Source organism: Streptopelia decaocto, assembly GCF_964273445.1.
Source record: "Streptopelia decaocto genome assembly, chromosome: 10".
NCBI lineage: Eukaryota > Metazoa > Chordata > Aves > Columbiformes > Columbidae > Streptopelia > Streptopelia decaocto.
In genome coordinates this window covers 1,600,719-1,628,435 of record NC_138665.1, presented here as the reverse complement: position 1 = coordinate 1,628,435, position 27,717 = coordinate 1,600,719, and the positions used below count along the sequence as shown (strand labels likewise).

At 47.8% G+C, this 27,717-nt stretch overlaps 3 protein-coding genes across 5 annotated transcripts; 1 reads left to right on the top strand and 2 right to left on the bottom strand.

Moving 5' to 3' along the window:
- Nucleotides 1-2,898: 2,898 nt before the first annotated feature.
- LOC309444368 (uncharacterized protein) lies at nt 2,899-12,680 on the bottom strand. The gene is made up of 9 exons (XM_082062123.1): nt 12,517-12,680; nt 11,679-11,792; nt 8,445-10,130; nt 7,755-7,854; nt 6,921-7,069; nt 6,636-6,748; nt 5,815-5,904; nt 4,817-4,939; nt 2,899-4,355 (listed from the first exon to the last, which is right to left on the bottom strand). Exons 1-9 carry the CDS (start codon nt 12,575-12,577, stop codon nt 4,161-4,163), a joined length of 2,631 nt encoding a protein of 876 aa, XP_081918249.1. The 5' UTR covers nt 12,578-12,680; the 3' UTR covers nt 2,899-4,160.
- A 3,812-nt stretch (nt 12,681-16,492) lies between these two features.
- On the top strand, nt 16,493-21,359 carry LOC309444118 (glutamine amidotransferase-like class 1 domain-containing protein 3, mitochondrial). The gene is made up of 4 exons (XM_082061697.1): nt 16,493-16,635; nt 18,526-18,697; nt 19,141-19,342; nt 20,668-21,359. Exons 1-4 carry the CDS (start codon nt 16,528-16,530, stop codon nt 20,858-20,860), a joined length of 675 nt encoding a protein of 224 aa, XP_081917823.1. The 5' UTR covers nt 16,493-16,527; the 3' UTR covers nt 20,861-21,359.
- Nucleotides 21,360-22,606: 1,247 nt separating this feature from the next.
- Nucleotides 22,607-27,095, bottom strand: LOC309444221 (uncharacterized protein). 3 transcript variants are annotated; one of them, XM_082061874.1, is made up of 5 exons: nt 26,877-27,095; nt 26,527-26,685; nt 24,174-24,302; nt 23,283-23,420; nt 22,607-23,064 (listed from the first exon to the last, which is right to left on the bottom strand). In XM_082061874.1, exons 1-5 carry the CDS (start codon nt 27,054-27,056, stop codon nt 22,978-22,980), a joined length of 693 nt encoding a protein of 230 aa, XP_081918000.1. In that variant the 5' UTR covers nt 27,057-27,095; the 3' UTR covers nt 22,607-22,977. The 3 variants fall into 3 exon arrangements, with proteins under 3 accessions (XP_081918000.1, XP_081918001.1, XP_081918002.1); XM_082061875.1 differs by having other exon boundaries at nt 24,216-24,302; XM_082061876.1 differs by lacking the exon at nt 24,174-24,302.
- Between the last annotated feature and the right edge of the window lie 622 nt (nt 27,096-27,717).

The window sequence follows — 27,717 nt, the reverse complement described above, 5'->3', positions numbered from 1 at the left end:
AACGGAGAAGCTCTGGGTCAGACATCTACACTGAGAGGGCTGGAGGTGCAAGACCGGCTCCATCAGAGGTCACAGGCAAACAACATGGAGCCACCGAGCTGAACACAGGCCCTCACACGTGTGGTCGTTTACTAACCGATCCCCGTTGGTAGTGAGATGCCAGCAGCCCTGGAGATGGAGCAGGGGATACAGTTATCTGATAAACTCATTGGTCCCTGCCATAGCTGCCACTATTGCAGAGCCTTTCCTTCCTCAGCCACCCCATGACAATGCCATGCAGAAAGGAGGTGAAAGTCTTGAGGCCATCAGATACTTTTCTAGTAAGAAAGGAGGAATATGATGGAGTCACAACTGGAAGTTAATCCTGTTAATTCTTGTTATGACTCAAGAAGCTCTGTTTCCAGACTGCTGCTTTTTCCCACAGGATTTTTTACACAATCAATTTTATTCACTAGGTAGATAAATTCTCTACTGCTGTTCCACACCAGACAACTTCAGGCGCACCATGAATTACAATGAGGGAAACACGTAGCAAAATACAATTTTAACAGAATTATTTTCTTCTTTGGTTAAGAGCCCAGCTGCTGTCACCCAGCTACCTCTGTCCTGACTTATTCCGAACCTCGGCTCAGGGCTGCTCTGTAAATTCACTATTACAGCTGGCAGGAACGTCAGGGACTGTTAGAGGTTGTCCGGCTCTTGGCTGGGCACAGCAACTCAGCTATCAGGCATGTAGATCCCAGCTGTGTTTTGTGAACCAGATGAAGATCTGGCCCAGGATTTTGAAATATGCTATTTCTTTGTTGTTGGTATTTTCCCCAAAAGCGACAAACCAGATTATCAGGTCATTTTGTAGTAATAACCCTAGGGCCCTTGACATTACAGGGAGGAGTAACAGGAAGAATGCAGCAAGGTAAGTATGACATAAAGTCACTGCGGGTTGTGTTTTCAGATGCTGTGCATTCAACAGTGCCAAGATCAAAGGGCTTTGCTTTGACTTTTATCAGCCGATTAAGCAGGACTTTGCTTCTGTGTTTTCCTCCACCTCATGTCCCACCCCAAGCTATAGGTGGGCTTTGACTTTTCTATTTCAGGACCAGGAGCCAAAAAGGAGAGGGCTCTGTCCCTACAGCTCTCCTAGTTCCTGGTGTTTAAGTTGGAGGTGGTAAAGGGACACTGATGACTCTGCCCATGTCTCAAGGCTTCTGCTCGGCTGGTCACCCTCAGGAGGCGGTGGCGATGCCGCCCTTCCTCTCTGAACCACTGCGCCCACTCTAGTATCAGGTCCACCCTCTATACCAACATGCACGCTCGAAGATGCCGCTGAGTCAATTCCTGTTCCTATGGCACAGCTCTATTCTCAGAAGGGTGAGCTGTTTTTTTCCTGCAACTGGAAAACACACTTCTTTATTTTCCATTTTTTTTTTTTTTCTTTCAATAGACACAGGTGTCTGGGCTCCACAAAGGGCAAAATCAAGGTGGAACAAACCTTCTTCCTGGGTTGTTTCCAACCCCAGTGGGACTAAAATGTTGGTGATTTCACAAAGAGTCCCATTCATGAGATTGTTTCATCTCCCAGGGTGACCTTTCAGGCCTAAAGGCCTCCAAGTCATTGACAATGCAACCAACATTGGCCTTTTGCACAAGTCTCTGAGTTTTCTCTGTCATTTTCTCTGTCTGGGGACCCCAAGTCCCCTCCTGTCCCCCTTGTCTGACACACTGCAATGGAGCAATTCATTCCCATTGAGCAGGGAGAGGAACTGCTCCATAAGAGTCTGCTCTGAGGAGAGCTGGGCAACCATTTTTGACCAAAATCAACATTTTTAGAGTGATGAAAATATTTGATAAACTCTTGTCAATACCTCCAAATGGATTCAATCTCTGAAAATAGGCTGAAGAAAGCTTAAATGTTTGTCTCAACGCTTTCATACTGAAGTATCTTGGATTTGCCAATTAAAACAGCAGCTTTTCCTCTCTCTCCATTTCTCTTTAAAAGTGTTTTTCTTCACCTTGAATGCTAGCAAACCTCTGAAAATATTAGAATTTTTTTTTTTTTTTGCCTTGATTAAAGTGAAACATTTCATTTAAATCTCCTCTTCCTTAAACTATTTCTTTCCAGTTTGCTTGTATAAAGCAGAGGGGTAAAATAAGGACTGAAATTAAATATCTCCCCATCTTTCCCCTCTCCCAGCAAAGCGAGAAATGGTTCCCCCACAGGTTCTCCGAGTGCCCTGATGCTGCGATGAAACCTTTCCATAAGAAACAAGCACCATGGAGAGTGAAAGAGGAGAAATGGACCCAGGCGAGGCATCTTGTGAAGAATCCAGCTTTTTAAACTGCTTTTCACTTGCGGTACACTAAAATGTATCATTATTTGCAGCACAAGGCAGCAGCATCACTGGTATACTTAAGCCAGGGCTGTTTCCTCACAGCAAAAAGCTTTGTGATGCTTCAGCACCTCTCCAAATTAATGCTTCTCTACCACACAGCCTCAGATTTCAGTGTTTATGTTTGGTGGGGTTTTTTTGGTTGTTTGGTTGGTTTTTTTACTGGAAAGTGGCCAAATTCAGCCCTGGTGTTTATAGCTCATTATCACTCCTCAGCAAGGGAACTGGCATCAGGGGGGCGCCCTTAGGAGTTATCTTCTCTTTCCCTCCTCTTTCCCACCTTGGAAAGTGATGCAATTTGATTTCCTCATTAGCAAGGGAACTGGCATCAGGGTGGCGACCTTAGGAGTCATCTTCTCTTTCCCTCCTCTTCCCCGCCCTGGAAAGCGATGCAATTTGATTTCCTCATCGGATCCTTCATGCAGGGCCAGGAAACCTCACATATTGAAATCCGTAATGCTTTGACCCACAAGGTTTTTTATTCAGGTGCCCGCTGCAGGTGATACCGCAGTCCTGTGTGACATATGACTTTATTGAAAATATTTTATTGCTTTCTAAAAATCAGTTTTAATAAACTCCAAAGAGATACAGTAAGTAGACCAGCAGAATTATTTAACAAACTCAATTATCTGGCACTTTCTTTCTCTGCAGGAAGAGAGCCAGTTCTGTTAGAACAAGATGAGAAGACCTGGTTTTGCCATAGTTCATAGAGGCTGAACTTCTTGACTACACAGCATTTATGCTCAAGTTCCAGCAGAACTTCAGGTGAAATCAATGAATCGATTCACTGGTTTCAGCTGGAGTTTGATCAGCACCTTGCACCTGAGTCAGGTAAGAATAAGATCAACAGTTTTCATAGGCTAGAAAAGCCACCGACTGCACAGCCAGGCAGCTTTTTCCAAGGAAAACTCTTCACGTTGGTTTGAAACTTCTTTTCACGTCATCCCGGTTAGCAGATACCGCTCTGCAGTAAATCTGCACTCTGGAGGAAACGTACCATGAGATGTGTACAGTTACGCTATTGAGGCAAGAGACCGGCTTCTAGCACCCTAGCAGATGATTGTCCTGAAATTCATACTCTGCATAAGATAACATGGGAAGGGACAGCCATTCACAATGCTCCAGCGCTTCTAAGGAGATATTATTGGAGTCATCAAAACAGTAATTCCACCCTCACGCTGACTGTGAAGCACAGAAAATAGCATCTTGGCTAATGGCATTTCTTTTTACTGTTGGGTTCTGTGACCTGCCTTTTGAGAAGACACGCCAGAATACAGCCCCAGCTCTTGAGGGGCTTTGCCTCACCTCTTTTAGAAAGTCCACTGCATTCACCAGTACAGTACCTGAATATATCTTCCACTCCTCTGTATCTTCCCTTCTCCCTCTTGCACTTCAAGTTTCATGCAAAGTTTATTCCTCGATATGTAATTATGAAACACTTCACATTACCCTGTGTCCTAAACCATAGCTATTAACTCCCAGTGAAAGGAATAAAGCTCTGTTACCCTGGGGCCAGTCTGTCACTGATATAACACTTTCTTTGGTCATGTCTGATCTCTAGCAAAAGCTGTAAGTCTCCATAGGTGAAAATTTTACTTCTGGGTGACTGTGGTAAGTCAGCTCTGCACTGGGATGTCTTAGCAGGATCTATAGAAAGGTGAATAAGTCACCCCTGCAGCTGGGAAACCTCTCCCATTCCCCAATTTGACCTCTATGTCATTTTCCAGCAAACCATTTCCCAGTGAGCACGGAACTGCTTGACCTGCACAGGAGTCAGAGGCGAGTGTGATTCTCAGGGCTGTCCTTGGGTGACAGTGGTGGCACCGTCCCCTCCACAGCAGCTGTGCCCACCCCGTTGTGCGCGGCGTGGCTGTGATCCAGATGTTCTTCCTGGCCTTTCGTGCTGTAGGTGCCTCTGCTAAGACCCAACATGTGTTTCTTCTGCACCTGCTCCAGTATCTGCAGCACCTGGAATCAGTAAACAGTGAGTGGGATATAGGGGTGGAAGCACTAATTTAATCTTCAGCTATTGAAGTAATGCCCTGTTCTCTTTTCAAGCTATTTGTCTGGGCTCAGCCTTGGGATTGCACTAAGCATTTCTGTCTCCTCAGAGGTCTCTGGGACAGGTGTAGATGGACAGCCTGCCCCGTGGAGGTCCACGACCTTGGATCTCAGACCCGAATGGATCAGTCTCACCTCACAGGTTCCCCAGAGCACAGCACAGAGAGGTGTGAGGGTGATCCGGAGGCAGGATGAGGATGCAGGTGACACAGAGCTCTGTTTTTCTGCTTTTTCACATCACCCTGTGATAATTTCTCATGCTACCACAGATTTCTTCACCTCCTTACGGAACCAGGAAACCCCCAGTCTGAAACCCACTAAATGGAGATGGAGAAAGGGAGTAGGAATAAAATCAAGGTTAATTTTACCTGAGACTTGGGGATGATACCGACTCGGAAGAATCCTATGTTTCCACTGTCGATTTTAGTGCAGTCCACAACAGTGGAGGCAATGTTCTCTGGAGAAGGCCCATCACAGAGAACCGCATCCACCTGAAGAGCAACAGATGTTCACAACAAGTTCCCCTCAGGTGCTTGCGAAAAGAGAAGGCAGTTTCCCTCTCTCAACAGCACGTAACTGTCCTCAAGGGCAACTCTGCTCCTTCCTACCCCAATGTATTGACACTAATTAAGGGCTGACTTTGGAATGAACCAACTTAGTAAAAGCAAAGAGAGAGAGAGAGTTCTATGAGGTGTAGGTGAGCAGTACAGCAAAGACAGGTTCACATCAGCTGAGGAGCTTTGAAGAGGTCCCATCCACAAAGCAAACGTGTAGAAAACCAGATTTCTGAGGAGTTACAGGTGGAAGAATTGTACCACCTTTTGTTTGAAACTGCCCTGTCACAAATACACAAAATGTAGTAATCTCGGGATTCAGCAGTGAAACAAAAGACAGCCATGACCATGAACTTCTGAAAGTCCTGAAAGCCAGGAATATTTTAGAGCTTTGGCACCAGTTTTAGACGAGCTTCAGCTTGAGATGGGAATCCCCCATGTTCTGGCAGCTCAGTACCAGCTGGAGCCTTGGCACATTCAGGCATCAGTGGTTTTATTGCTTGTAAGCAAAGAAGCATTTTTTTGTTGCTCGTATCATTCTGTGTTGGAAGATAAACTAACTCACAGTGCCAAGCTGTTACTATACTGTATAAAACAGAATAATTTCAGTTTCCTATCAAGTTCTGTATTTTACACTGTTCTTTCACTATGACACCAACATGTGGAGCGTCAATGAGATTTTTTTAAAAAGACACTTTCCAAGATTAATAATATCGTCTATTGATTTGCCTACTGGAAATGCAGTGGTTGCACTCTTCCATCCCTCCACTTTTTTGGACCAGCTGGAACAAAAAGAGCAGAGCCCCAATTACCTTGTCTCCCAGCTTGGCATACACTTGGTTGTGGTGTGTTGTGTCCGCCTCTCCCGTTGGGTTAGCTGACGTGACCACAATGGGGCCAACCTGGTGACAGAAAAATGGGAATGAAAGCTCTGAGCAGGTTTGGGTGTATAAAACAGATGACTTGAACTCTGAAGTTCACTCATGAGTCTGTGACTCTAAAGAGAACTCAGTGTGACTCGTCCAGGCAGACATCTACTTTGCAGGCATCTACAGTCCCACCAAATCTAAACTGGGGTTTACAGATGATGATCGGGAAAGAACTTTTTGTTTTCCAGCAACAGCAATTGCCAAGGACCTATAATGTCTATCCCCAAACTGAACAGAACACGCAGGGTATCACAGTTCCTCTGGCTACACTCCGGACCTTCTAAAGTTATTCTGGCTTCAGATAAGCTTGTGCTTGCAATGGAAGTGTTCTCTGTAGGAAATCAGAATAAGTGTCTGTTAATTGCATCTTTTCTGGTTGATGGTTGTTCCTTTTATCCTCTTTTCTGCAACAAAATCAGCCACCAGCTGCCTGCATACCCCACCCCTTCCTAAGGATATTTTTCTTGTGGGAGTTTCTCATTTTAGCACTTTTCACTCCCCAAACCTGTCACTTCACTGAGAAAAGAAGAAAGGGAGGAGAGGTAACATGTCAAGAGGGCTGACAGAGAGCTCCAGCCTCTCACTACCCTCCCGCAGGCCTGAGGACCCAGGTCTGGGGACTGACACCAAGGCGGCTCTTGGGCAGTGGAATGGCAAGGTCCGGTCACCGGTGCTGCTGGGACGAGTGTGCTCTGGCCACTCACCAGGTCGATGAGGTGTGTGGTGACAGAGCAGTCGGGGATGCGGATGGCGATGCTCTGAGGGGTACCGACGTATTTAGCAGAGTCCTTCATTCCCAGGAAGTCCACCCATTCACCTGCACAAGGAAGAATCACACGGCACTTGTGGATGTACCCTCAGCCTAAACACAATGATCTTACCAGAAATATCATCATGGAGCATGTGGCGTTGCAGGGATGCGTGACTTAAAGTTGGAGTTTCAAAGCCAAAGCTCTCCAGGGAGCTTGGAAGTAACAGGATTTCCTCACCTCGGGGAACCACCAAGCTGATGGGAGATGGCCAGGCAGCCTCCATGAAGTCCCAGAGGAGGGGAGTGAACAAATGCTTTGCAGGTTCCAGTTGCTTTAGGCTAGAAATCCAGAGTGACATAGGGCGATCCTGGGCCTGGCGCTTGGAGCTGGAAAGGAGGCAAGAAAAGTGAGCCTGGAAGTCAGATGGGGATTTATTTTCAAGCTGAAAATGAAATTGTACTGGTGAGGCTTAGAGTTAAGACAAAGTGTGCAGGCCCTGCCCCACGACACCAGTCTGTAGTAGAAGTAGGACTGTTCAACAGATTACCTGACAGGAAGGGACATTAATGACTATTCCCAACCAGGAATGTCTACTCCAAATCAAGGTTTTAGCATCCTGCATAGTGATGGGTAAAAGTTCCAACTGCCCAAGTTCTGAGGAAACCCCACCAATACAAGAGCTCCTGGCTGCTTACAAAAGTACAGTTAGAGGCATTTGTTAAACATGAGAGGCATTTTGGTTGTGAAAATATATACCTACAAATATGTGATATAATCCCCTGACCCATTTGCCAGTTCTCTGGGTTTCCTTCTGATATCTGAGCTACCTGGCTCCATCGCCTGCCAGGAGCCTTCAATATCCTAGAAGACAATTCCAGCTCAAGTGTCTCCTTCTCTCATTTGGATCTTCTCCCCCAGACCCATCACCCTGAGTTCCCATGAAGACTGAGCTACATGTCTCTTGGCTCCAGATGGCTACTATAGCCAGTGCTCAGCAGTAGCTATAAGTCCTGTAGGATTGTTTAGACTAGCCAAGGAAGCCCTCGCTGGGGAGGCAAGACAAATACTTACTGGTGAGCTTTTTCCACAGCATCAGGCCGATTACAGGCTGCCACAAGCACATACACAGTATCTGTGGGGATGCCGCAAGTCCCTCCGTTCTTCAGGATATCTGTTGGCATGTGAACAGGGCAGAACCCCTTGAGTGACTAGAAGTGAGGGGCTGTAATTCACGGAAGAGCTGTCACAGACAAAACAGCCAATTCGGTTCTCTCATCTCCTTTTCCCAACTAACAAAGCATTTCCTCTGACAGTGCATTTTCTAGCATCCATCCAAGAGGAGATCTGGCATTTAGGGGAGTTCTGGGACACGTTCATCAGGGCCAGAAGTCATTCAGCCCTGTGGAGAGAGCAAGCACCATGCATTTGCCCTGCTTTCTCTGTATGAAGCTTTCAGTGGTAGCCCCAGCCTGGAGGATTCCTGTGTTTAAGACTGGATGAGCAGACAGGGGTATGATACAGGACAGAGGGAGGCAAGTTCACTGCTAAACCCAGATCCTATCAAGGAATTGGTCTTATTTCTCCCATAGAGTATTTAACTTCTAATGATTCTTGTAACTTGGCCCCCTTCATCAAAACATCCATCCATTATCACGGTTTCCACATCTGGATTGGAAAGATGTTATTTTAATAGAGTTCTGCTACAAAACCTCCCAGAATTTACCCTCCACCCCCACATTATGCCCTATGCATTTCCCTTACCTGCAATTCTCTTGACTGAGGAAGCTTTCCTGGCAGGCAGGTGAAGGCACTTGGTCATTCCTCCCCCCACACCACTCAGCTGCACAATGGGCCTACCCATTGGTAAGTAGGAACCCTCAAAGGTGCTGTTGAAAAGGGCAGACAGGAAGCAGTAGAAGCTGACCAAACCAAAGATGAGGGAGGCAGCAATGTCATAGCCAGCTGGAAGAGCATGGATGGCATCCAGCAAGAAGCTGATAGCGATGAGCAAGAAGGTGAGGGAGTAAAAGAACCAGGCGATGTTTAGGAAGAGTGTGCAGAAGACAATGAAGACATTGAAGAGCATGAAAGCAATGATTCCTACCGCTGCATGGAAGCTTCTGGTAGTGCCATAGAGGCCACCATATCTTGTCAAGCCCCAGATGATCCACATGACAGCATAGAGAATGAAGGCGCTGCTTTCCAGGGTTTTACCCCGGGCAAAGGCCACTGAACCACCTAGAAACTTAAGGATCCCACCAGCTACCACTACCCATGGAATTACAACTGTAGCAAGCGGAGCCTGTGGGTCCCCTGTCATTGTTATAGCAAAAGAAGCGAGGACACTGCATGCGTAGCCAAGCACTTCTGCATCTGCATACTTGGAATACCCCAGGTAGGGAGCGTGAAGGTCTGCCCCTTCACGAAGCTTCAGAAAACTGCTGCGAGCAAGGAGGGCCCTCACAGCACCCTTCCCTGTTGGGATCATGGTGCTTGCATTCGCATTGTACAGGTGAATTAAAGTCATCAAGGCGGAGGCCACAAAGATGGCCATATCCGTGCCTTGGGGTCCACCTTCAAAAAATCCCTTGGGACTGCAAGCTAGTGCAATGCAGTAGGCCACATAAAACAGCAAATACAGGCCATCCGCTGGGCTCTTAAGAGTGAGAAAAAGAGCCAAGGCAACAAAAAGAATTGAGAAAACCACCAGGAATGGAGTATGGAAAGAAGGCTCCTCTGATTGCCAGATTTGGTACAGAAGGCAATAGCCTCCAGCAAATTTCAGGATAGAAGTGAAACCAAAGAATGTAGCCATCAGGACATCCATGGCACGGTATGATAAAATGCAGATGCCAATCTGGTAGATCCCAGCTGCCCACAGCCAGGGCACTTGACCGATAAATAGTTTGCCAGTGACTCCCAGGAGCCTACAGCCGAAGACACTGGCAGACAGCATGTTCAGGATCAGAGCAGTGACTGCAAAATGATTCACGCTGCCACTGGTGGATTGGATCTGATCATGGGTCTTTTTCTTGGCCAGATCAGTGCCTGGGAGGGTAATTTTCTCTTTGGTTAGGAAATAGAGAATCCTTCCCAGGGCAAAATAACCACCAACCAAGCAGACAATCATATAATTGCAAGCCACAGCGGAGGAACCGAAAGCTGTGCTATAATGCATGGCAACTTCATGAGCACTGGCAAGTGAGACAGCAGAAGCAATCATAGCTAGGATGACCTCTCTGCAAAGGAAGCCCACCACTGCGATAATGAGTAGTGCCAAAGTAAACGTGACCAGGCCAGGCACCAAGGCATTGCGGAAATCACCGGTGTCGTTCAAAACTCCTTGCCCTCCCAGGATGAAGACCACTCCATAGCCGCACCAGAACACTGAGATGGTCAGGCAGAGAGACAAGAACAGAGGGGCGTTTCTCAGGCTTCTTCGAATTCCTGTGAAACAAAGGACAAGAGAGACAGAACTGTGATTTCAAGACGATAGGTTATGCAAAGCGGTAGTTAGGACCCTGTTAGGATCCATGTGCTATAGGCACAAGGTATGTTGGAAGTACAATTACTATGCTAGCATGGACCTGCACAGGTCCTGCGTGATGCTAGACAGAGCTATTATATCACAAGTGTGGGCAGGTCTGCACCATGTCCCATTACTTTGTGTAGACACAACCATAAAGACTCCATCAACACGACATTTGTGTTCATCAGAGCACCTGAGGTGAACTCAAAGTACTTGAGTACTTTCAAGTCAGTACTGTACCAGGCCTTGCACACTGTCTGCCCTAATGAAATCAGGGTTCAGCAAGCCATTGTCTTCTCTTCCTCATGATGCCAACAAGGCTCAATAACAAGACCATAATACCTTAATGCAAATAAAGTCTTAACATCTCTCTTGTTGGGGTTGCCTGTGTGTCGTACAACCTGTTGGAGTCCCATAAATAATTGGGCCTTCTCAGGAATTGCAAAACTCATTCCTTCTCAGGCACTATCCTATTTGGTATCCTGATCTCCAAAATGACAAACCCTTGATTTAGCATACTTCAAGTTGAATGCAACCCCTTTACTACCCACAAACAATAACTTAAAGTACCTTATTTTTACTGCTATGCTTTCTCACCTCACAATGTGAGGATACTGGTCAGCACGGGTAGACCTGGAAGCTTCCTTCCAAAGTGGAGCTTTGTAATGGATCTACGCTTCATTTCTTCCTCAAGCTGATAGAGCCTCGTGAGTCAGACTCAAGTTGGGAAGGGAAGCAAGAGCTCTGCTGAATGCGTCCCCAAGCTACAGAGGACTGTAATCACACAAATACGGATCTCTTGGAATAAGGGAGCACAGAAATTCCTGCCTTTGGTAGGAGGCTGTTAATTCCCACCAACTGTGGAACATCTCCAGCCCAGTGGTCCATTCCACATGGTCCCATCAATACAGATGCTTCTAAGCACTTTATACTAATGCTGGGTGCCACCAATGACTGGGAGAAGAGGTGCACCTATGTTTTATGGGTTAAAACATGTAGTGTCTTTCCCAAACTGTCTGCTTTGTAGAGGAAAAAATACCATCATCAAATCATACATTTTCATGTCCTCGTTGCTCTGAGTTAAAAAAGAGAAATAACTCAGCATTTATTCTAAAAAGTGTGGACTTTGTTATAGTCAGATAAGTAGATCTCTTGGCATTAACACATCGACATGCCATTTCAATCCACAGATGCCTAAAGTACTCTCAGAAAGCCTGGGAATCATTTTTAGAGAAATCATGTATTCAGTCTGTTAAAACTCTCAGAGGTCCTGGTAAAGCATTTGTTCAAAACTAACACTGATTTCTTCAGTTGCCTATATAGGAAAAAAATGCTCCTCTAGGAGAACGGATTAATGGTCTGGCAAGGCTGCCACAGCTTGGATAAACCTGTTGGCAAAGCAGACCAAATACATGCAAAGCTATAGAAGGGGGAGGCCCTGAAGCTGGACACCCTCTGAGACTTACCTGCATACGCCAAAATAGATGCTAAAATCAACAGCAGGACTCCTAGAGCTGTGCTGGGGATCAGAGGGGCCGCTCTGGTTAACTGGTAGAAATGCACTGCCAGCAAGAGTGAGCCTGTGTGGAAAAATAACAGAAAGAGCTTGTAAACTATGCCCAAAAAAAACCAGGAGAGAACCAGAGCGGCAAGAGCGAGGAACAGAGAAAAAATAACAGTGCAAGATCTACAAATAATGAAATCTAAGGAGCTGGGGGGGTGTGTTGTAACTTGATTTGTGTCCAAGGTCTCAACTCTTTCTGGGTGCTTAGTTTTAACAAACTTAATCATGTTTGAAAGTGCTCCCCCCTTGTCCAATAAAGGTAAAAACCAGCCCTCCAATTCCAATTACACAAAAAGCAGACAGACACACACACTCTACGGATGATCACATAAGCCTTGTGCACACAGAAAACCAGCCTAAAAATGGAAAGGGCAGCACTCAGAAAGATGAAACACACAGAAGGAGCAAAGGAAAGGGAGTGAACACAGAAAGCAGAGCTGCAGGGAAAACAGCGAGGAAAGGAAAATAGAGGCAAGTGCATCCAAACAAAGATCATTTCTGAAAGTGACTATCAAAAAGTTTTGATTTGCTTCCCAAGTACAAAAAGTTCAGGCCACCACTCTAAAGCCAAGACAAATATTTTGTTGGCTGCTGAAACAGGCACAGGGATCTCTGGATCTAAAAGCTTTACCCAGAGAAGACTCAGAATTAACAGACTCCTGAGCCCCCTTTGCAAAGGGGGCTGTCCATGGCAGCTAGTCCCAACCCCATCGCCCCATGCCAAGGAACTCCATCCCTACCTGCGGAAATGCCCAAGAGCCCTATGGAGGAATGCAGTGACTCAGCTTTCCTGTCGGCCATCGCGGAGCCCGCCGAAGCCCCGGCTGCAGCTCAAATGCTGCCTCTCTTTCCTCCTAGCTCTTTATAACCAAAGCAACTCCACTGGCCTGCGTTCCTCCCTGCTCTCCACCCCTTTTCCCTACAAACATCTTCTGTTAGTGTTCCTTTCTGCATGCGGGAGGAAATGCAAACGAGTTCCTCGCTGCAATAAATTTCGGTCTGTGAGTCAGCGTGGGCTGCTGGTAGCTCCCTCCAGGGGCCTGTTAATTTTACTGTTGATTAACCCTTGTTAAAAAAGACACTTGACAAATAACGCAGAGGGTTTATTACTATTACTGCCTTTTTGCTACTGCCAGCGAGGAAATTACACCAGTTAAAATTAAGGCTTTTTAAATAATCCATCTTGCTGGAGCAAACAAGCACTTTGCAAGCCCAGGAGCTCCTCGGGGACCTGTTATTTCTCCTCACACTGGCCATGGTCCTGCTGTTTGTCCCTGTCACAGCTATGAATGCCTGGCACCACTGTTCTGTGCTGGGCAAGCCCAAGGCACATTCAGTGTCATTCCCTTAAAGGTGACTTCTGTCCACACGTCACACATCTATCTAACCCAGCCTCTCTGCACACACACACGGGGAACTCCTCCAGAGTGGTTTTCATGAGCGAGGTGTCAATGCAGACGTGCGGTCTGGAGACCATCAGCATGAGGATAAGTCTAGAGGAGTCCTGTTGGCTTCCCAGGAGATCTGTGCAGGCGCTGAGTGGATATCAGTCAGTGTCATGATCGCTGGTGTATCCCAAAGGTGACATGAAGGACCTATGCATGGATGCCTGCTGCTTCCCATGGAGAACATGAGATCAGGGCATAAAGGTCTTTGGCAACAGAGGAGAGGATGCAGAAAGCAGTGGACACTGGCTTTGGGATCATGCCGGGTTGCACATCCAGTGGGAATGAGGTGGAGAACTGTCCTGTGAGAGCTAACAGAGCTTTGATGGAAAACAAGGGCAACACCTGCCTGCACTTATGTACATGGTTTTGGTTTTGTGCAATGGACCAGTGTAGGGCCTGTTCCCATGAAGGACTCGGCTCCTGTTCCCATCAGACTCAGCTAAAGCAAATTTCACTCCCACTATCTCGACAAAAGATGCAGAACAGTGTAAAGAGTTTCGCACTAATATTACTGGGCTGGGCAAGGATGACTCTGCAGAGGCCCAACAGCAGCAACCTGTGATGTTCTCCCGTAAGCCACACTCCACAGCCAAAGCTGGAGGACAGAGAAGTTGTTGGAAATAGGAATTAGAGCTGCACAGACTGGAGCTCAAAGACAGGCCACCAGGATCATCTAAGTGGCATTAGATGCTGCTACAAGATCTGTAGCAGCATCCAGAACAACCCTGGACTGTCAGCATCCACAGGTAATCATAGAATCACAGAATGTCCTGAGTTGGAATGGACCCCAAGCATCATGGAGTCCAACTCCTGTCCCTGCACAGGACACCCCACAGGTCACCCCGTGTGTCTGAGCACGTTGTCCAGTCTCTTCTTGAACACTGTCAGGTTGGGGCCGTGACACCTCCCTGGGGAGCCTGTTCAGTGTCCAGCACCTCTGGGTGAAGAACCTCTTCCTCATGTCCCACTGACCCTCCCTGTCTCCCAAACTTTCCTGGTTTCTTCAATGCTTTGGAGGACAGTTACCTTCAACCATGTTCACCCTCCAAGAAGAGCTTTGAGGCAACAAGGTTCCTTCATGCTCATCTTTACTAGAATATTAACACAGATTAAAGCAAGGTGTTAATATTAAAGCCCAGTGTCTCTATCATAATAACTGTGCGCAGACATTCCCACACAGAATGGAATAATTCAGCTGAAAAGTATTATTTATCAACAATATATTTATTGTAGATAGATCTCTAGGTTCAATATGTCTATCGAGATAGATCTTATTACATGAGGAATTACACTGGAACGAGTCCGGTTTGTCTGGTTACATCTCAGCAATTACACCAGAGGAACCAGCTCCGTCAGTTTGCAACAGGCAGAGCTAAATGATGTGGTTTGCAGCAAGCAGTAAATTTGTTTAAATTATCAGCCTCTGGCTATCTTTGTTCCATCATTAGCGGGACTGCTCTCCAACCAGCTGGAGGAGGAAGAAAATATCCCTTCAAGTTGCAGCGTGATTCAGCTGTTTTTTCATGCAAGAGGAAATACAACATTTCTAACCCACAGCATACGATAGATACCCAAACAAACAGCAGTGAAAAGGCTCTCAGTGTTTTCCACACTTATCTCGCAGTTTGATTCCTGGTCTGGGCAATAAAAGTCACTGAAAGGAAAAGCCCGTATTAGATGAGCTGTACTGCAAGTCCTTCCTCACTTGCCTTTTTTTCCTGCTTGTATAGGCAGTAGCTGGGAGTATGTGGTGCCTGATACCACTGGTTTTAAGAGATGCACACAAGAAGTGAAATCACATGCATTAGCAAGGATTATCTTCCTCAGGCCTGCTATGACTAATGAACTTGACAAAAGACTATTTTATTATACACAAGACATACTTCATGTCTCTTCCAAACATGACAGACACCCAAGGAAAATTTTTTATGAATAACCCGAAAAACATTCTTCAGCCGTGTTGCATGAAGTTTTTTGTTCGCTGAAGAATGGCAAGACAACCTGAGCAGGCCACAGTTATTTCAACAGTTGAAACATAATAGAGAGGCACACAATCATCTCAGGTGTGAGCATTTCAAGGACAAGGAAGAACAAATCTGTGCATGAACAAGGGACTTTTCCCATCACATGCTGAGAATCTTGCTGCCACATGCCCCTACAGGGGTCAAGGCTCTGCCAGTTCCTGGTAAAGCATTCCCAGCAAATGGTGCTGCTGATGAGGAATCGAGTAATTAATTTCTTATCATCTCAGGACCCAAATGCCAGGAAACCACCACAAGTGAATGCAAAACATCTGCTCTTGAGAGATGGGAGATGAGAATAGGAACGTTTAAGGTCAGAAAAGGAAACCTTGGTGTTAAAGACTGAGGCTGCTTAAGCAGTGTAGGGTTTAAAAAATGGGGCACGGAGAGGCACGCATTGGCTTGAATACTTGGTCTGGGCAGGCTCCCTTTGATACCATCTTATGTGCAAAGAGTTTGGTACTTTATCACAGAATCCCAGAGTGTCAGGGGTTGGAAGGGACCTGGAAAGCTCATCCAGGTCAATCCCCCATGGAGCAGGAACACCCAGATGAGGTTACACAGGAAGGTGTCCAGGCGGGTTGGAATGTCTGCACAGAAGGAGACTCCACAACCTCCCTGGGCAGCCTGGGCCAGGCTCTGCCACCCTCACCCCCAACAAGTTTCTTCTCATATTTAAGTGGAACCTCCTGTGTTCCAGTTTGCACCCATTGCCCCTTGTCCTGTCACTGGTTGTCACCCAGAAGAGCCTGGCTCCATCCTCCTGACACTCCCCCTTTCCATATTGATCCCCAGGAATGAGTCCCCCCTCAGTCTCCTCTTGTCCAGCTCCAGAGCCCCAGCTCCCTCAGCCTTTCCTCACACGGGAGATGCTCCACTCCCTGCAGCATCTTGGTGGCTGCGCTGGACTCTCTCCAGCAGTTCCCTGTCCTGCTGGAACTGAGGGGCCCAGAAGTCTGAAACAGAACGGAAAATCGACAGCTGAGAAGGAAAAACACAGCTGCTCTGTCGAATAGGTCGTGTCAGCAGGGGAGGCTTTGGAGACAACGTTCTGAGAAGAAGATCTGCAAGGGAGCAGTCAGTTGAGGAAACAAATAATATTTACATACCCTGCCTGCGGCACTGGAAATAAAACCCTCTTGCCAGTAAGAAATTCAGCCCAACCCTCCTGGCCCCACCTGCTCCTGGGGGAGGGATCGTGCTATAAAAGACTCCCGGCCATGAACAGAGCTGCACAGCGATCTGGGGCTCTCCGGGGAATCCTCGTGCTCTGGCTGTGACCATGGGAAAGAGAGTGGCTGTGGTGCTGGCTGGTTGTGGGGTGTACGACGGGAGCGAGATCCACGAGTCTTCGGCTGTGCTGGTGCATCTCAGCAGGGAGGGGGCACAGGTAAGAGGCACCTGCCCCATCTCTGCCTCCTTTTGTCCTGCTCTGCTTTTCAGTCTCTCTCTCTTACTTGTGTCTAAGGAGGTTTGCGGCTTGCTGGACAGTCACAAGCTCCCCGTTGCTGCTGGGATAACTGCGAAGCCAAAGCAAACGGCACAGCGCAGGAGCTGCTGCAGCAAGCGTGGAGAATGCCCTGCTCTCTGCTTCGCTCTCACGCTTTGCTGTATGGGAGCATTGGCTTGGGGCTCCGTGTTCAGTGTATCCAAGCTCTGAAACGAACTTTCCTAAGTGCATTCTCTGTTCTTTTTGGCTTGCACTTCCTCTTTTCTGCTTTGGTATTTCTGTTTTTAAAGGCTACTGTTGTTTTTGGCTGGTTGAAATTCATCTTTTCAAAACTCTGAAGATTAGAACGGAAAGCAGACGAGCTCTTGTGAGTTAAACTTGAATAGGGCTAAAAGAGGCGACCCTCCAGCAACCGCTCTAATATGCCATTAGTCACAACAGCTACTCTCTGAGAGTGGGAGAGGAGGGAGAGAATTTCTCTATTAAAGACTAAGGCACAGTGGGATGTGCATCTGCTGCAGAGCCAACCCACCCAATTCCAAAGCCTTCAAAGCATGTCTTCTCTATTTGGCTTAAAGGTGAGACTTGTCCAAACCTCTTCTCTGCTATGTGTAATTTTGCCTCATCTTCCCAGAGCTGCTGCAGACACGTCCCTCTGCCATACCCTGAACTGGCGGGCTCAGGGCGTCCTCCTGCACCCATCCCTCGGTCAGCAGGGACCTCTAGTGAGGGAAACTCAGGCCTTAGTTCAACCTCCTTTTCTTCTTCAGTTATGCTCGCCTAGGGAAACAAAGAGTAGCGTAGCACAGAATATTTCAGTTGGAAGGGACCTAAAATGACCATCCAGCATGACCACGTCAGGGCTGCCCAAAAGTTAAAGGATGTTATTAAGGGCATTGTCCAGATGCCTCTTAAACACCGACAGGCTTGGGGCATCGACCACCTCCCTAGGAAGCCTGTTCCAGTGTCTGACCACACTCTCGGTAAAGAAATGCTTCCTAATATCCAGTCTAAATCTCCCCTGGTGCAGCTTTGAACCATTCCCGCATGTCCTGTCCCTGGATCCGGGGAGCTCTGCACCTCCCTCTCCACATCTCCTCCTCAGGAAGCTCAGAGAGCCCTGAGGTCACCTCCTAGGAAAACAGTGGCAGGGGAAAAGAAAATCACAGCCCTGTCTTTGAGGGACATGTGGTTTGAGAGCAGCTTGCTGGGTGGGCAGCGGCTGTAGGGGATGATGGGCTCTGTGGGGGCAGCACTGGGGGGTTGCCCCACTGATGGTGATTGATTGCTTGGGATGCAGAAATGGCTTCACAAATGGCTCTTGGGACACTTTGTTTTCCTAGGAAGGAAAGGATTCACTGCTCCCTCTCCAGAACTTCAGGCACCAAAACAAGCTTTCGCTAACAACACCCTCATTCCTTTAGGGTCAGAGTAAATGTTCCTGTGCAGAAGCTACAAAAGACTTTTCTCCCTTTCCCTTTCCCTTCCTTCCTTCCTTCCTTCCTTCCTTCCTTCCTTCCTTCCTTCCTTCCTTCCTTCCTTCCTTCCTTCCTTCCTTCCTTCCTTCCTTCCTTCCTTCCTTCCTTCCTTCCTTCCTTCCTTCCTTCCTTCCTTCCTCTCTTTCCTTCCTCTCTTTCCTTCCTTCCTTCCTTCCTCTTTCACCTCCCTACAACAATAACCTTCCTGACACTATCAGACACAGGTGAGCCTGAAGGTCACCACATTTACCAGCAAAGCTCTTTCCTAGCAAAGTAACTCAAGCACTTTCATTCACTACCTATGATCTTTAACACACCTGAAGGATGACAGAACTTTTCCCCCTCTCCCCAGGCAGAGGTTTATGCTCCCAATGTTGACCAGATGCACGTGGTGGACCACGTGAAGGGACAACCAACCCCGGAGAAGCGCAACGTGCTAGTCGAAAGTGCCAGAATAGCCCGAGGCAACATCAAGGACCTGGCCAAGCTGGATGTCAAAGGGCTGGATGCCCTGATCATCCCAGGTAGGAAGAGGTTGGGACAGAGTGGGGTGACTCAAAAGCAGAAAGCCTGGTCAGCCTGGCAATTCCTCTTTAGTGAAAGCCTGACTGCATGATTTCAGTGGGGATGGATGAGCCCTGGGGCAAGGATTAAGAGACAAGTGAAAACTTGACAGCGTGTTGCACCAGAATTCAGAAAATAACTCATGGGTGAAACACAACGCTCAGCAGAACATTGACCCGGCTCTGCTTCACTTCTGTATGGAGGTGAGAAAGGTGCTTTGGTGTCTCACCTCCTGGCACTCAGCTCACAAAGGCTCAGCTTGTTTGGTTTTAATTATTTTATCAACATCAGACAAACGCTGCCATCCACCAAATCCACTTGAGCATCCTACCAAGTAATACCTATCAAAAAATCCTGTCCTGGAGTACTGGTTTTCCACTCCAATCTGTTTCTATTTTCTCAGGTGGCTTTGGAGTGGCTAAAAACCTGAGTACTTGGGCCACTCAAGGCAAGAACTGCACCATCTCCAAAGAGGTGGAGGACGTCCTGAAGGCATTCCACGCTGCCAAAAAGCCCATTGGGCTCTGCTGCATCTCCCCAGTGCTGGCCGCCAAAATCTTCCCAGGCTGCGAGCTGACCGTGGGTCATGACACAGAGTGTGAGAAGTGAGTAACCTCGGAGTGCTGCTAGGAAAGAGTCAGCAGTGCCTCCCCAGTGCACACAGCGCCCTGTCTCAGCTGTCCTGCCCAGATATCTGAAGTCTTGAGATGAGCCGAGCGTTATTTCTGACAATGAACAATCCACATCACGCATTTAGTAAATTAACCTTAGCTGATAAATTAAATAATCAGAGTTTTTGATGTACCCCTTGTCAGTTATATATTTCACTGGGTATGTCTTGTGTTCAAATTAGAAACTGGATTTTACTTTTTACAGTTTCCGGTAATGGGGATATTTTACCACATGGGGGCACAAGAGACTGCAAGAATCACAAAGGAATAAGTCAGATTTTGAGTCAGGAAGACATTCAGAAGTCTGGAGAGGAGGAGAATCTGTCCTTCCCTTACTCAAGAGCAGAGGGAGGACACTGAGGGGTCAGTGGCACTAACAGGAGCAGAAGGTGCTGGTTTCCTTCCATCCCCAGGCAAAACCCGTCCTGCCGCACACAGACGCTGCTTCAGAGACCGACTCAGGAGTGAAGCTCTAAGTCACTGGCACCCTTTGAAGAATTAACAGTTGAAACTCTTCTAGCACGCAGAAGAATTGTTTTGCTATTCGTCAGCAGATCAGAGGGCGTGCTGTACCAGCAGATTTGTTTGCATTTTTGTATACTTCTGATGGCTTAAAATAAGACACTTTATTTTAGATATAATTTTATATTTGCACCCCCAATGCATGTAGCACCCTGTCTCATGCACCTCTTGGTCCCACGGCAGGAAAGACACCAGATCACTGCCTCCTAAAGTTAAGCAGATCCCAGGTAGGAACAGGACCATTGCACAAGACTTGGTAGTGTTAGGAGAGGGAGTTAAACTGTCCTTAATGATATAGGAAAGCTGAATTCTCCCAATGGCAGGGAAAGAACTAGCATGGCTTTTGCTAGGAAGGGCTAGGGAGTAATGTCACTTGTAGGAAGCTGGAGAAAAAAAAAACAAAACCAAAACAAATACTAAACACAAAGTCTGGAGTGGGCAGAGTTAAGCACTGGAACATCTATAGTGGAACATCAAGGTCTTATTTTGGCTTTACTTCTGATTTTTAACTCACTGTGATCTGAAGGTCTTCCTGGTTCTATAGTCCTGGAGAAACTCCTCTGACAGGAAAGGATTTGGATCCTGTGCAGTAGGCAGGGATTTGAATCCTATTGAGTAGGTGTTCTGCAGGGACCACCCATCTCTCTGTAATCAACAGACTTCTCTCTAGGTCTTTGTCAAATCGCTGTGTAACGACAGCTTCCCCACATAGGGTTTATTCTCTTCTCTTCTTGCAGATGGCCTTACGCAAAGACCGCTGAGACCATGAAGGAACTCGGCTGCAAGCACGTGAACAAACACGTCACTGAAATTCACGTGGATGTGAAGAACAAGCTGGTGACCACCAGCGCCTTCATGTGCAACGCCCCCATTCATGAGATCTATGATGGCATCGGAAAAATGGTCAAAGAAGTGGTCAGACTTGCCTGAATGCCGCAAAGCCACAGAACCCATCTCCTCTGGAGCGCGGGCACTGAGCCTCCGATAATGTTCTTCCCCTTTCATACTTGCATGTCACCAAACTGCGACCTGCATGGAGTTGTTCCCCCCCACCAGCCCACGGGGGGCTGCTGGGGAGGGGGAACTCCGGAGCAATGGAGCGTTGTCACGTTCTGCCGAGGACACACCACCTACTGACAGCAAACTGACAATAACTGGAGTGTGGGCACCAGCTTTCCCTGGGGCTCAAACACAGCCGCTCTCTTTGGTTCCAAGTGGCTAAAGAGCTGCCCAGGTCACGTCAGCCATGACTGGGCTGACCTGATACGGGCACATCACGTGCAAACAGGAATTAGTTCCTTTCTGAGATTCCTTACGCATCCATCTTTGCCCGTACTTCAAAGCTCCCCACACACCTGCACCTCGCAGAACAGATAATTAGTGGCTAAAGGAAGGAATATGGTTCTGCTGCTGAATAAAACTTGAAACTTTTTACATGGGCTGAATTCTGTTTTCATTTTTTTTCATGCTTTTTACTCAGGTTTAGGACATGCTTTTAGTGCTACTGCTTGGCCAACAAGTGGGGAAAATGATATAGGAAGAAGTTACCAGCAACAAACCCCACTTGTTTTGCTAGGATTTGTCAGAACCCAGACTTGGGCATGAATACAACATGGGTGAAAGCAGAATCAAACCCATGTTAGCATCCATGAGAGCTTAAATTCTTCCCTTGTATTAACAGAAGACCTGCTATGATAGCACGGGGCATTTTAGGAGCAGCCTTCCACACTCTCCTCGGCATAGGTGCAGGCATCCCAGAGAAAGCATCCAGTCTCCAGGACAATTCCTTGGAATAACCATTCTACGTGACAACAGGGTTGTTGGCACAGGTTGGTAAGGCCAGAGGGAACCGTTTGTTCGGGTAATCCCGCTGCTCTGCGGGAGCTGTGAAGAGCACAGGCGCTTACATCAGGCTGAGGCTGCCTGAGAGGGTTCAGTCTTGGCCTGAAGATGCTGCCGTGGCATTTGGCAGCTCATTCTCACTGTTAACCAATGTTGTTCAAGATAAGTCATGCCTTATTTCTCTCCTGTAGTTGAAGAACTTACTTCCAGAAGAAGTCCATGGGAGACCAGGCCTCAGAGCTGCACCATTTTCTCCCATACTGTTACTTCTGAAGGGGAATCCACAGCTTAAGCTGTTTATTACCTTAGGGCAAGTAATTGTTCCCAAGCCCTTGAACTCATCTATTGCACAATGCAGGACTTCAGGAACGCTACAGAAGTTTCTGCCTTAAGTACTGACTTTTGAGAGTTATACAGGATTTTCTGTGATTAAGATTGTTTTGACTCGATTACCAGATAGGCTGAAAAGAATGTAGAATCATGGAACCACAGAAAGGTTTGGGTTGAAAGGACCCTCCAAGCTCATCCAGTTCCCCCCCTGCCATGAGCAGGGACATCTTCACCAGCTCAGGTTGCTCAGAGCCCCGTCCAGCCTGGCCTGGGATGTCTCCAGGGATGGTTCATCCACCACCTCTCTGGCCAACCCGGGCCAGGCTCTCACCACCCTCAGTGTACAAAATATTTTCCTCATGTCCAGCCTGAATCTCCTCGCTTTTAGTTTAAAATCATCAGCCCTTGTCCTATCACAACTGGCCCTGCTAAAATGTCTGTCCCCATCTTTCTAATTGGCCCCTAAGTACTAAAAGGACAAAATAATGTCTTTATTATGTAAATATTTATTTTAATAACAGCAGTAATAGCAATACTAATAGTAGTAATGATAATAATGATTATTATTATTATAGTCTTTATTATGTAAATATAATAGGGAGAATTCCAGGGACTGACCAAGGAATTGGAATTAATCTCCGACTTTGCATCCAACCCACACAGACACAAGCTGGTAACAACACTGTTTGCTGGGATGTGGAAAACAGCTTCCAATAGTGGAACAGAAAAATCAGACTTAAAGATGAAACATTAGCAATATTTTGGTGGTTTTGACACCCAAGAAAGGTAACACACAAGAAATAAGAAAGCTGAACAGAATGACATAGTAACCAGTTGTTTATATGGGAATGGGAGAGAAAAAGAAAATCCTGTAGTTATAGGTCGGCCAGTGTCAGAATCCGTATGAACTCCTCTTCGTCCACTTCCCCATCTCCATCCACATCTGCTTCATCAATCATCTCCTGCGGGACAGCACAGATTTGGAGACCAGGTTAGGCTGGATCAGAGAGGGTGGATGCTCACAAAGTGCAAACCCCAAGGAAGGTCTCAGGCAAGGCCCATGCGAGACAGAGATTGTGTCCCCTGCAAAGCCACAATGCCCCAACCAGTCTTCCCTGCAGTAAGGCACTGCCCTTCCTCCCTGAGCAGAGCACAAGGAATAGGTTTGTACTTCACAAACCTGCAGCTCCTCCTCCGTGATGTCTTCCCCGACCTCCTCAGCCACCGCCTTGAGATCCTCTAAGGAGATCTTGCCAGTGCCATCGCAATCAAATGCGTTGAAAGCTTTCAGGATCTCCTTCTTCTCACATGGCTCCGCCTTAGCAAGGAAATGGAAAATGCCACTGTGCAAATATAACATCATGCCACCTTACAATCCCTAGTCGGGCACTTTAGCCAGAAAATGCAATCAAATCCAAGACAACATGGCCATAGAAGAGGGTGATCTGCTTTGACCTTCCCCCATAGAACAGTGTATTCAAGGAAAAGCCCTCAGCGAAGTTGTCTGAGTGGCACGGGGGCTTGGCCTGTTTGAGCCATGGGGATCTCAGAGGGGCGATGAGGACACGGAACAGAAGCAAAGAGCTGGTATCAAACAGCAGCTGTGGGGACAATGCACGAGCCTGAGCGGCTGAGTGTCAGTGGGTATTCAGGGATCATTTCACTACGGATGGTGAATTGTTCGGCTGATGTATGTTTGCTCACCACTGTCTTGAAGAGAAATATCCCTGTGATTAGAAAGACAGAACGGAAATGTCATATGGAAGGTTTAAGGAAGAGAGATGGGGACTCCCAGGTGCTGTGCGTGCTCAGGGATGGGAAGGCAGTTTCTTCTGGGATGCAGCTCTATCCGAACCAGCCATCCTGCCGCCTCTGCAGTTCACGGAAAGAGGCAAGAGGGGTAAGACAATTCACCCAAGGGTAGATCTCTCACATAGCTCACATGAAACTCCTGAAACACTGCTGTTTCTGCCCTGCAGGGAACCAGACTGACCCAATCTACAGTGGCTACCTGCATCATAAAGTTTGGCAAGAGGAATTTCACTCTTTGTGACCGGCTGGGCTCACATACCATTTTCTGAGTCATCACCTGCAGATAGGACTGAAAGGTTACCTTCCCTGACCCTTTTTCACCGAATTCAGAGACTATTTTCTTCATTTCACTTTTCTCCAATTCACAGCCCAGAGCCCTTACGTTCATCTGCCAAAAGAGAAAACAGACCAATGCTTGGTGTACAAATCACACAAAGATGGAAAGACACCCGAAACAAGCAGGTATGTGATAGCGGTGAAAAAAACCTGAAGGGGAATCCACAGCTTAAGCTGTTTATTACCTTAGGGCAAGTAATTGTTCCCAAGCCCTTGAACTCATCTATTGCACAATGCAGGACTTCAGGAACGCTACAGAAGTTTCTGCCTTAAGTACTGACTTTTGAGAGTTATACAGGATTTTCTGTGATTAAGATTGTTTTGACTCATTTACCAGATAGGCTGAAAAGAATGTAGAATCATGGAACCACAGAAAGGTTTGTGTTGAAAGGACCATCACCAGCTATTCATCCACGATTTTGTCTTTAGAGAACAGAAACATCTGTAGTGTGAGATCCTGAAAAATTAGCAGCAAAGAGCTGTCAGCAGGGGCCAAGGAGGGAGACCCTGGTCCCTCCTCAGGATACCTGGCTGTATGGTGGCATGAACATCACACCACTGACAGCTGCACAATGAGTCAGGGTTCAGGTGGCAGAGTCTGGTAGCACAGCAGGTGCTCCAAAAGCAACAGGTGGTAAACACCAATTGGTCTGTTGCTGCTTTGAAGCAGCGTTTATCAGGTGCTTGTAAATGATTCGCCCCATTTCCAACACTTCTGTTTACTGCCAGTCATTTCTGTTTGACTAATTCAAATTCAAAGTACAACTGTGGTCACAAAGTGCCTGTGTGATTTCTACCAGCCTGAGGGGACCCAGGCTTCCGATCCGGGTTAATCAGACTGGGCAAACACACCCCGCAGAGCAGCAGATTGAACAGCCTTCAGCTACAGAAACTTGCACTGTGTATGGAAAGGCTGTTAGGAGACAGCGGCTGTTAGAGAATTCTACCTGCAAAACATTTTTTCTCAACTTCTGGAGGATGGGGGGGTCACTGTGAAGAAAGACAGGGTAGGAGACCCCTGATATTTTTTCCACAGCCTTACAAAAAAAGGACCTGAACCTGCTACTGATCTGGGCTGAAGTCGATCAGCAGCAGAGTGATGACAAACTCTACATGCTGGTATGTTAGGTGGTTTTGTTAGGTGGGAGTGTTGATGTGCTGGAGGGTATGAAGGCCATACAGAGGGATCTGGACCAGCTGGATGGTTGGGCTGAGGCCAATTGTCTGAGGTTCAACAAGGCCCAGTGCTGGGTCCTGCACTTGGGTCACAACAACCCCATCAACGCTCCAGGCTTGGGGAAGAGCGGCTGGAAAGTGCCTGGTGGAAAAGGACCTGGGGGTGTTGGTGGCAGCAGCTGAACATGAGCCAGTGTGTGCCCAGGTGGACAAAAGGGCCACCAGCATCCTGGCTGGTACCAGCACTGGTGTGGCCAGCAGGCCCAGGGCAGTGACCGTCCCTGTGCTGGCACTGCAGAGACCAAACCTCGAATCCTCAGGTCAGTTTTGGGCCCCTCACAGCAAGAAAGCCCTTGAGGTGCTGGAGCGAGTTGAGAGAAGGGAACAGAGCTGGTGAAGGGCTGGAGCACAAGTGTGATGGGAGCGGCTGAGGGACCTGGGGGGTTCAGCTGGAGAACAGGAGCTGAGGGGAGACCTTCTGATCTCTGAACTGCCTGAAAGGAGCCTGGAGCCAGGGGGGTCGGGCTCTGCTCCCCAGGAACAAGCGCCAGGAGCAGAGGAAACGACCTCAAGTTGCGCCAGGGGAGGCTGAGGTTGGATCTGGGGAACAATTTCTTCCCCAAAGGGCTGTGGGGCATTGGAACAGGCTGCCCAGGGCAGTGCTGGAGTCACCATCCCTGGAGGGGCTTCAAAGACATACAGATGAGGCTCTTAGGGATGTGGGTTAGTACTGGAGTTATGGATGGACTTGATGATTTTAAGGGTCTCTTCCAACCAAAATGATTCCATGATTCTATGAATTCTCACTGCCAGCACAGTAGTACAACAGCAATACTGCAGTGACATGGTTTTCCACATATGAATAGGTTCTGAAGCCTTTTCTGCACACCCATGCCTTCCTTCAGGGCTGCCTAAGCAAAGCACAGCTCCGACAAGCTCGCTGTGGCCAGAGTTCTCATTCCTGACCAGGTTTCCTTCTCCACGGCCCAGAGGCACGTGAGAGCAGCAAAGGGACCTCACGGGAACGTCAGGACGAGCCAGGAGTCACTAAACCTCACAGTTTGCACCACTAACCACGCTGCATTTTTACAGCTACTTGCCTTCAAGTCTCCAACGTCTATGAGGCCCTCGCCATCCGGATCGAACAAGTCGAAGGCCTCCCGCAGTTCTGCTCTCTCCTCTTCGGTCAGCGGGAACGCCAGCGCCGGTTCGTCCCCCGGGGAGCTCCCGCCGGCGGCGCCGCCCTCGCTGCCCGCAGCCTGGGGGACAGAGATCGGCGCCCTCTGAGGGGCGGGCGGGGGCACGGGCACCTCCCCGCCGCCCCGTTTCCCTCAGTAATGCCCCGAGGCGTTTCTGAGGGTGGTTTCCGAGGGACAAGCAGCCGCTCCGCAGGGCAGCCCCGGCCCCGAGGGAGCGCGGAGAGACCCCCCGTCCCCACCGCGCCGCCCACCATCCCACCGCCAGCCGTCCTCGCTGCAACCACGCTTCTCATTGGCTGGCGCTCCTGCTCCTCAGAGAAAGCGCGGGGCTGATTGGTCGAGATGTACCCCTGTGGGCGGGTTCCCAGTGCCACCTGTAGTCTCGAGAGGAGCTGAACGTTATTTCCGAGCACGAATGATCCACGCGGCATTCATTAGATTAACCTGAGCTGATAAATAAATAATCAGCTTTCGATATTCCTGTACCTGTGTTTCGCGTTAAATTAGAAATCGGATTTCATCTTTTAGTTTGCTGTAATGGGGATTTTCTACCACACGGGGTCACAAGAGACCGCAAGAATTCTGTCCCCGTCTGACTGTGCTGGAATAAACCACGTTGTCAAAGACGGAAAACGTCTCAGACTTTCTGCAGTGATCCGGGACAAACACAGTTCGCTTGGTTTCATGTTTAGGCCAGACGGAGAATGTTTCCCATGTCCATGGGCTGTGGAGTCAGTTAAATGAAAAGACCGACACAGAGTCTGTGAAAAGCAGAGGAATGAATCAGATTTGAGTCAGGAAGACGTTCAGAAGTCTGGAAAGGAGGAATCCGTTCCTTGCCCAGGAGCTTCAGACACCAACTGCTGCAGCTGCTGCCTCGGGAGCAAAGCGTTTAGTCACTGGGACCCTTGGAAGAATTAACAGTTAAAAGCTGAAACTCCTCTAGGACCCAGAATAATTTTGTTGTTTGTCAAGAGATCAGAGGACGGGCTGTACCAGCAGATTTGCTGGCGTTTTTGTAAACTTATTTCCATGACTCAGATGGCTGAAAATAGGACACTGTATTTTAAATACAATCTTATACCTGCAAAC

What these genes read in the sequence shown, in the direction of transcription:
- LOC309444368 (XM_082062123.1), bottom strand. Translation starts at nt 12,577, where the DNA reads ATGGCCGACAGGAAAGCTGAGTCACTGCATTCCTCCATAGGGCTCTTG. An exon ending in GCTCTTGGGCATTTCCGCAG is followed by an intron (nt 11,793 to 12,516) that starts GTAGGGATGGAG and finishes TTTTCCACACAG; the next exon opens with GCTCACTCTTGCTGGCAGTG. An exon ending in CTCAGTCAAGAGAATTGCAG is followed by an intron (nt 7,855 to 8,444) that starts GTAAGGGAAATG and finishes ACATGCCAACAG; the next exon opens with ATATCCTGAAGAACGGAGGG.
- LOC309444118 (XM_082061697.1), top strand. Translation starts at nt 16,528, where the DNA reads ATGGGAAAGAGAGTGGCTGTGGTGCTGGCTGGTTGTGGGGTGTACGAC. An exon ending in TCAGCAGGGAGGGGGCACAG is followed by an intron (nt 16,636 to 18,525) that starts GTAAGAGGCACC and finishes CCCTCTCCCCAG; the next exon opens with GCAGAGGTTTATGCTCCCAA. An exon ending in CATGACACAGAGTGTGAGAA is followed by an intron (nt 19,343 to 20,667) that starts GTGAGTAACCTC and finishes CTCTTCTTGCAG; the next exon opens with ATGGCCTTACGCAAAGACCG.
- LOC309444221 (XM_082061874.1), bottom strand. Translation starts at nt 27,056, where the DNA reads ATGCCGCGTGGATCATTCGTGCTCGGAAATAACGTTCAGCTCCTCTCG. An exon ending in GGACGGCTGGCGGTGGGATG is followed by an intron (nt 26,686 to 26,876) that starts GTGGGCGGCGCG and finishes TCTGTCCCCCAG; the next exon opens with GCTGCGGGCAGCGAGGGCGG. An exon ending in AGGTGATGACTCAGAAAATG is followed by an intron (nt 23,421 to 24,173) that starts GTATGTGAGCCC and finishes TTCCTTGCTAAG; the next exon opens with GCGGAGCCATGTGAGAAGAA.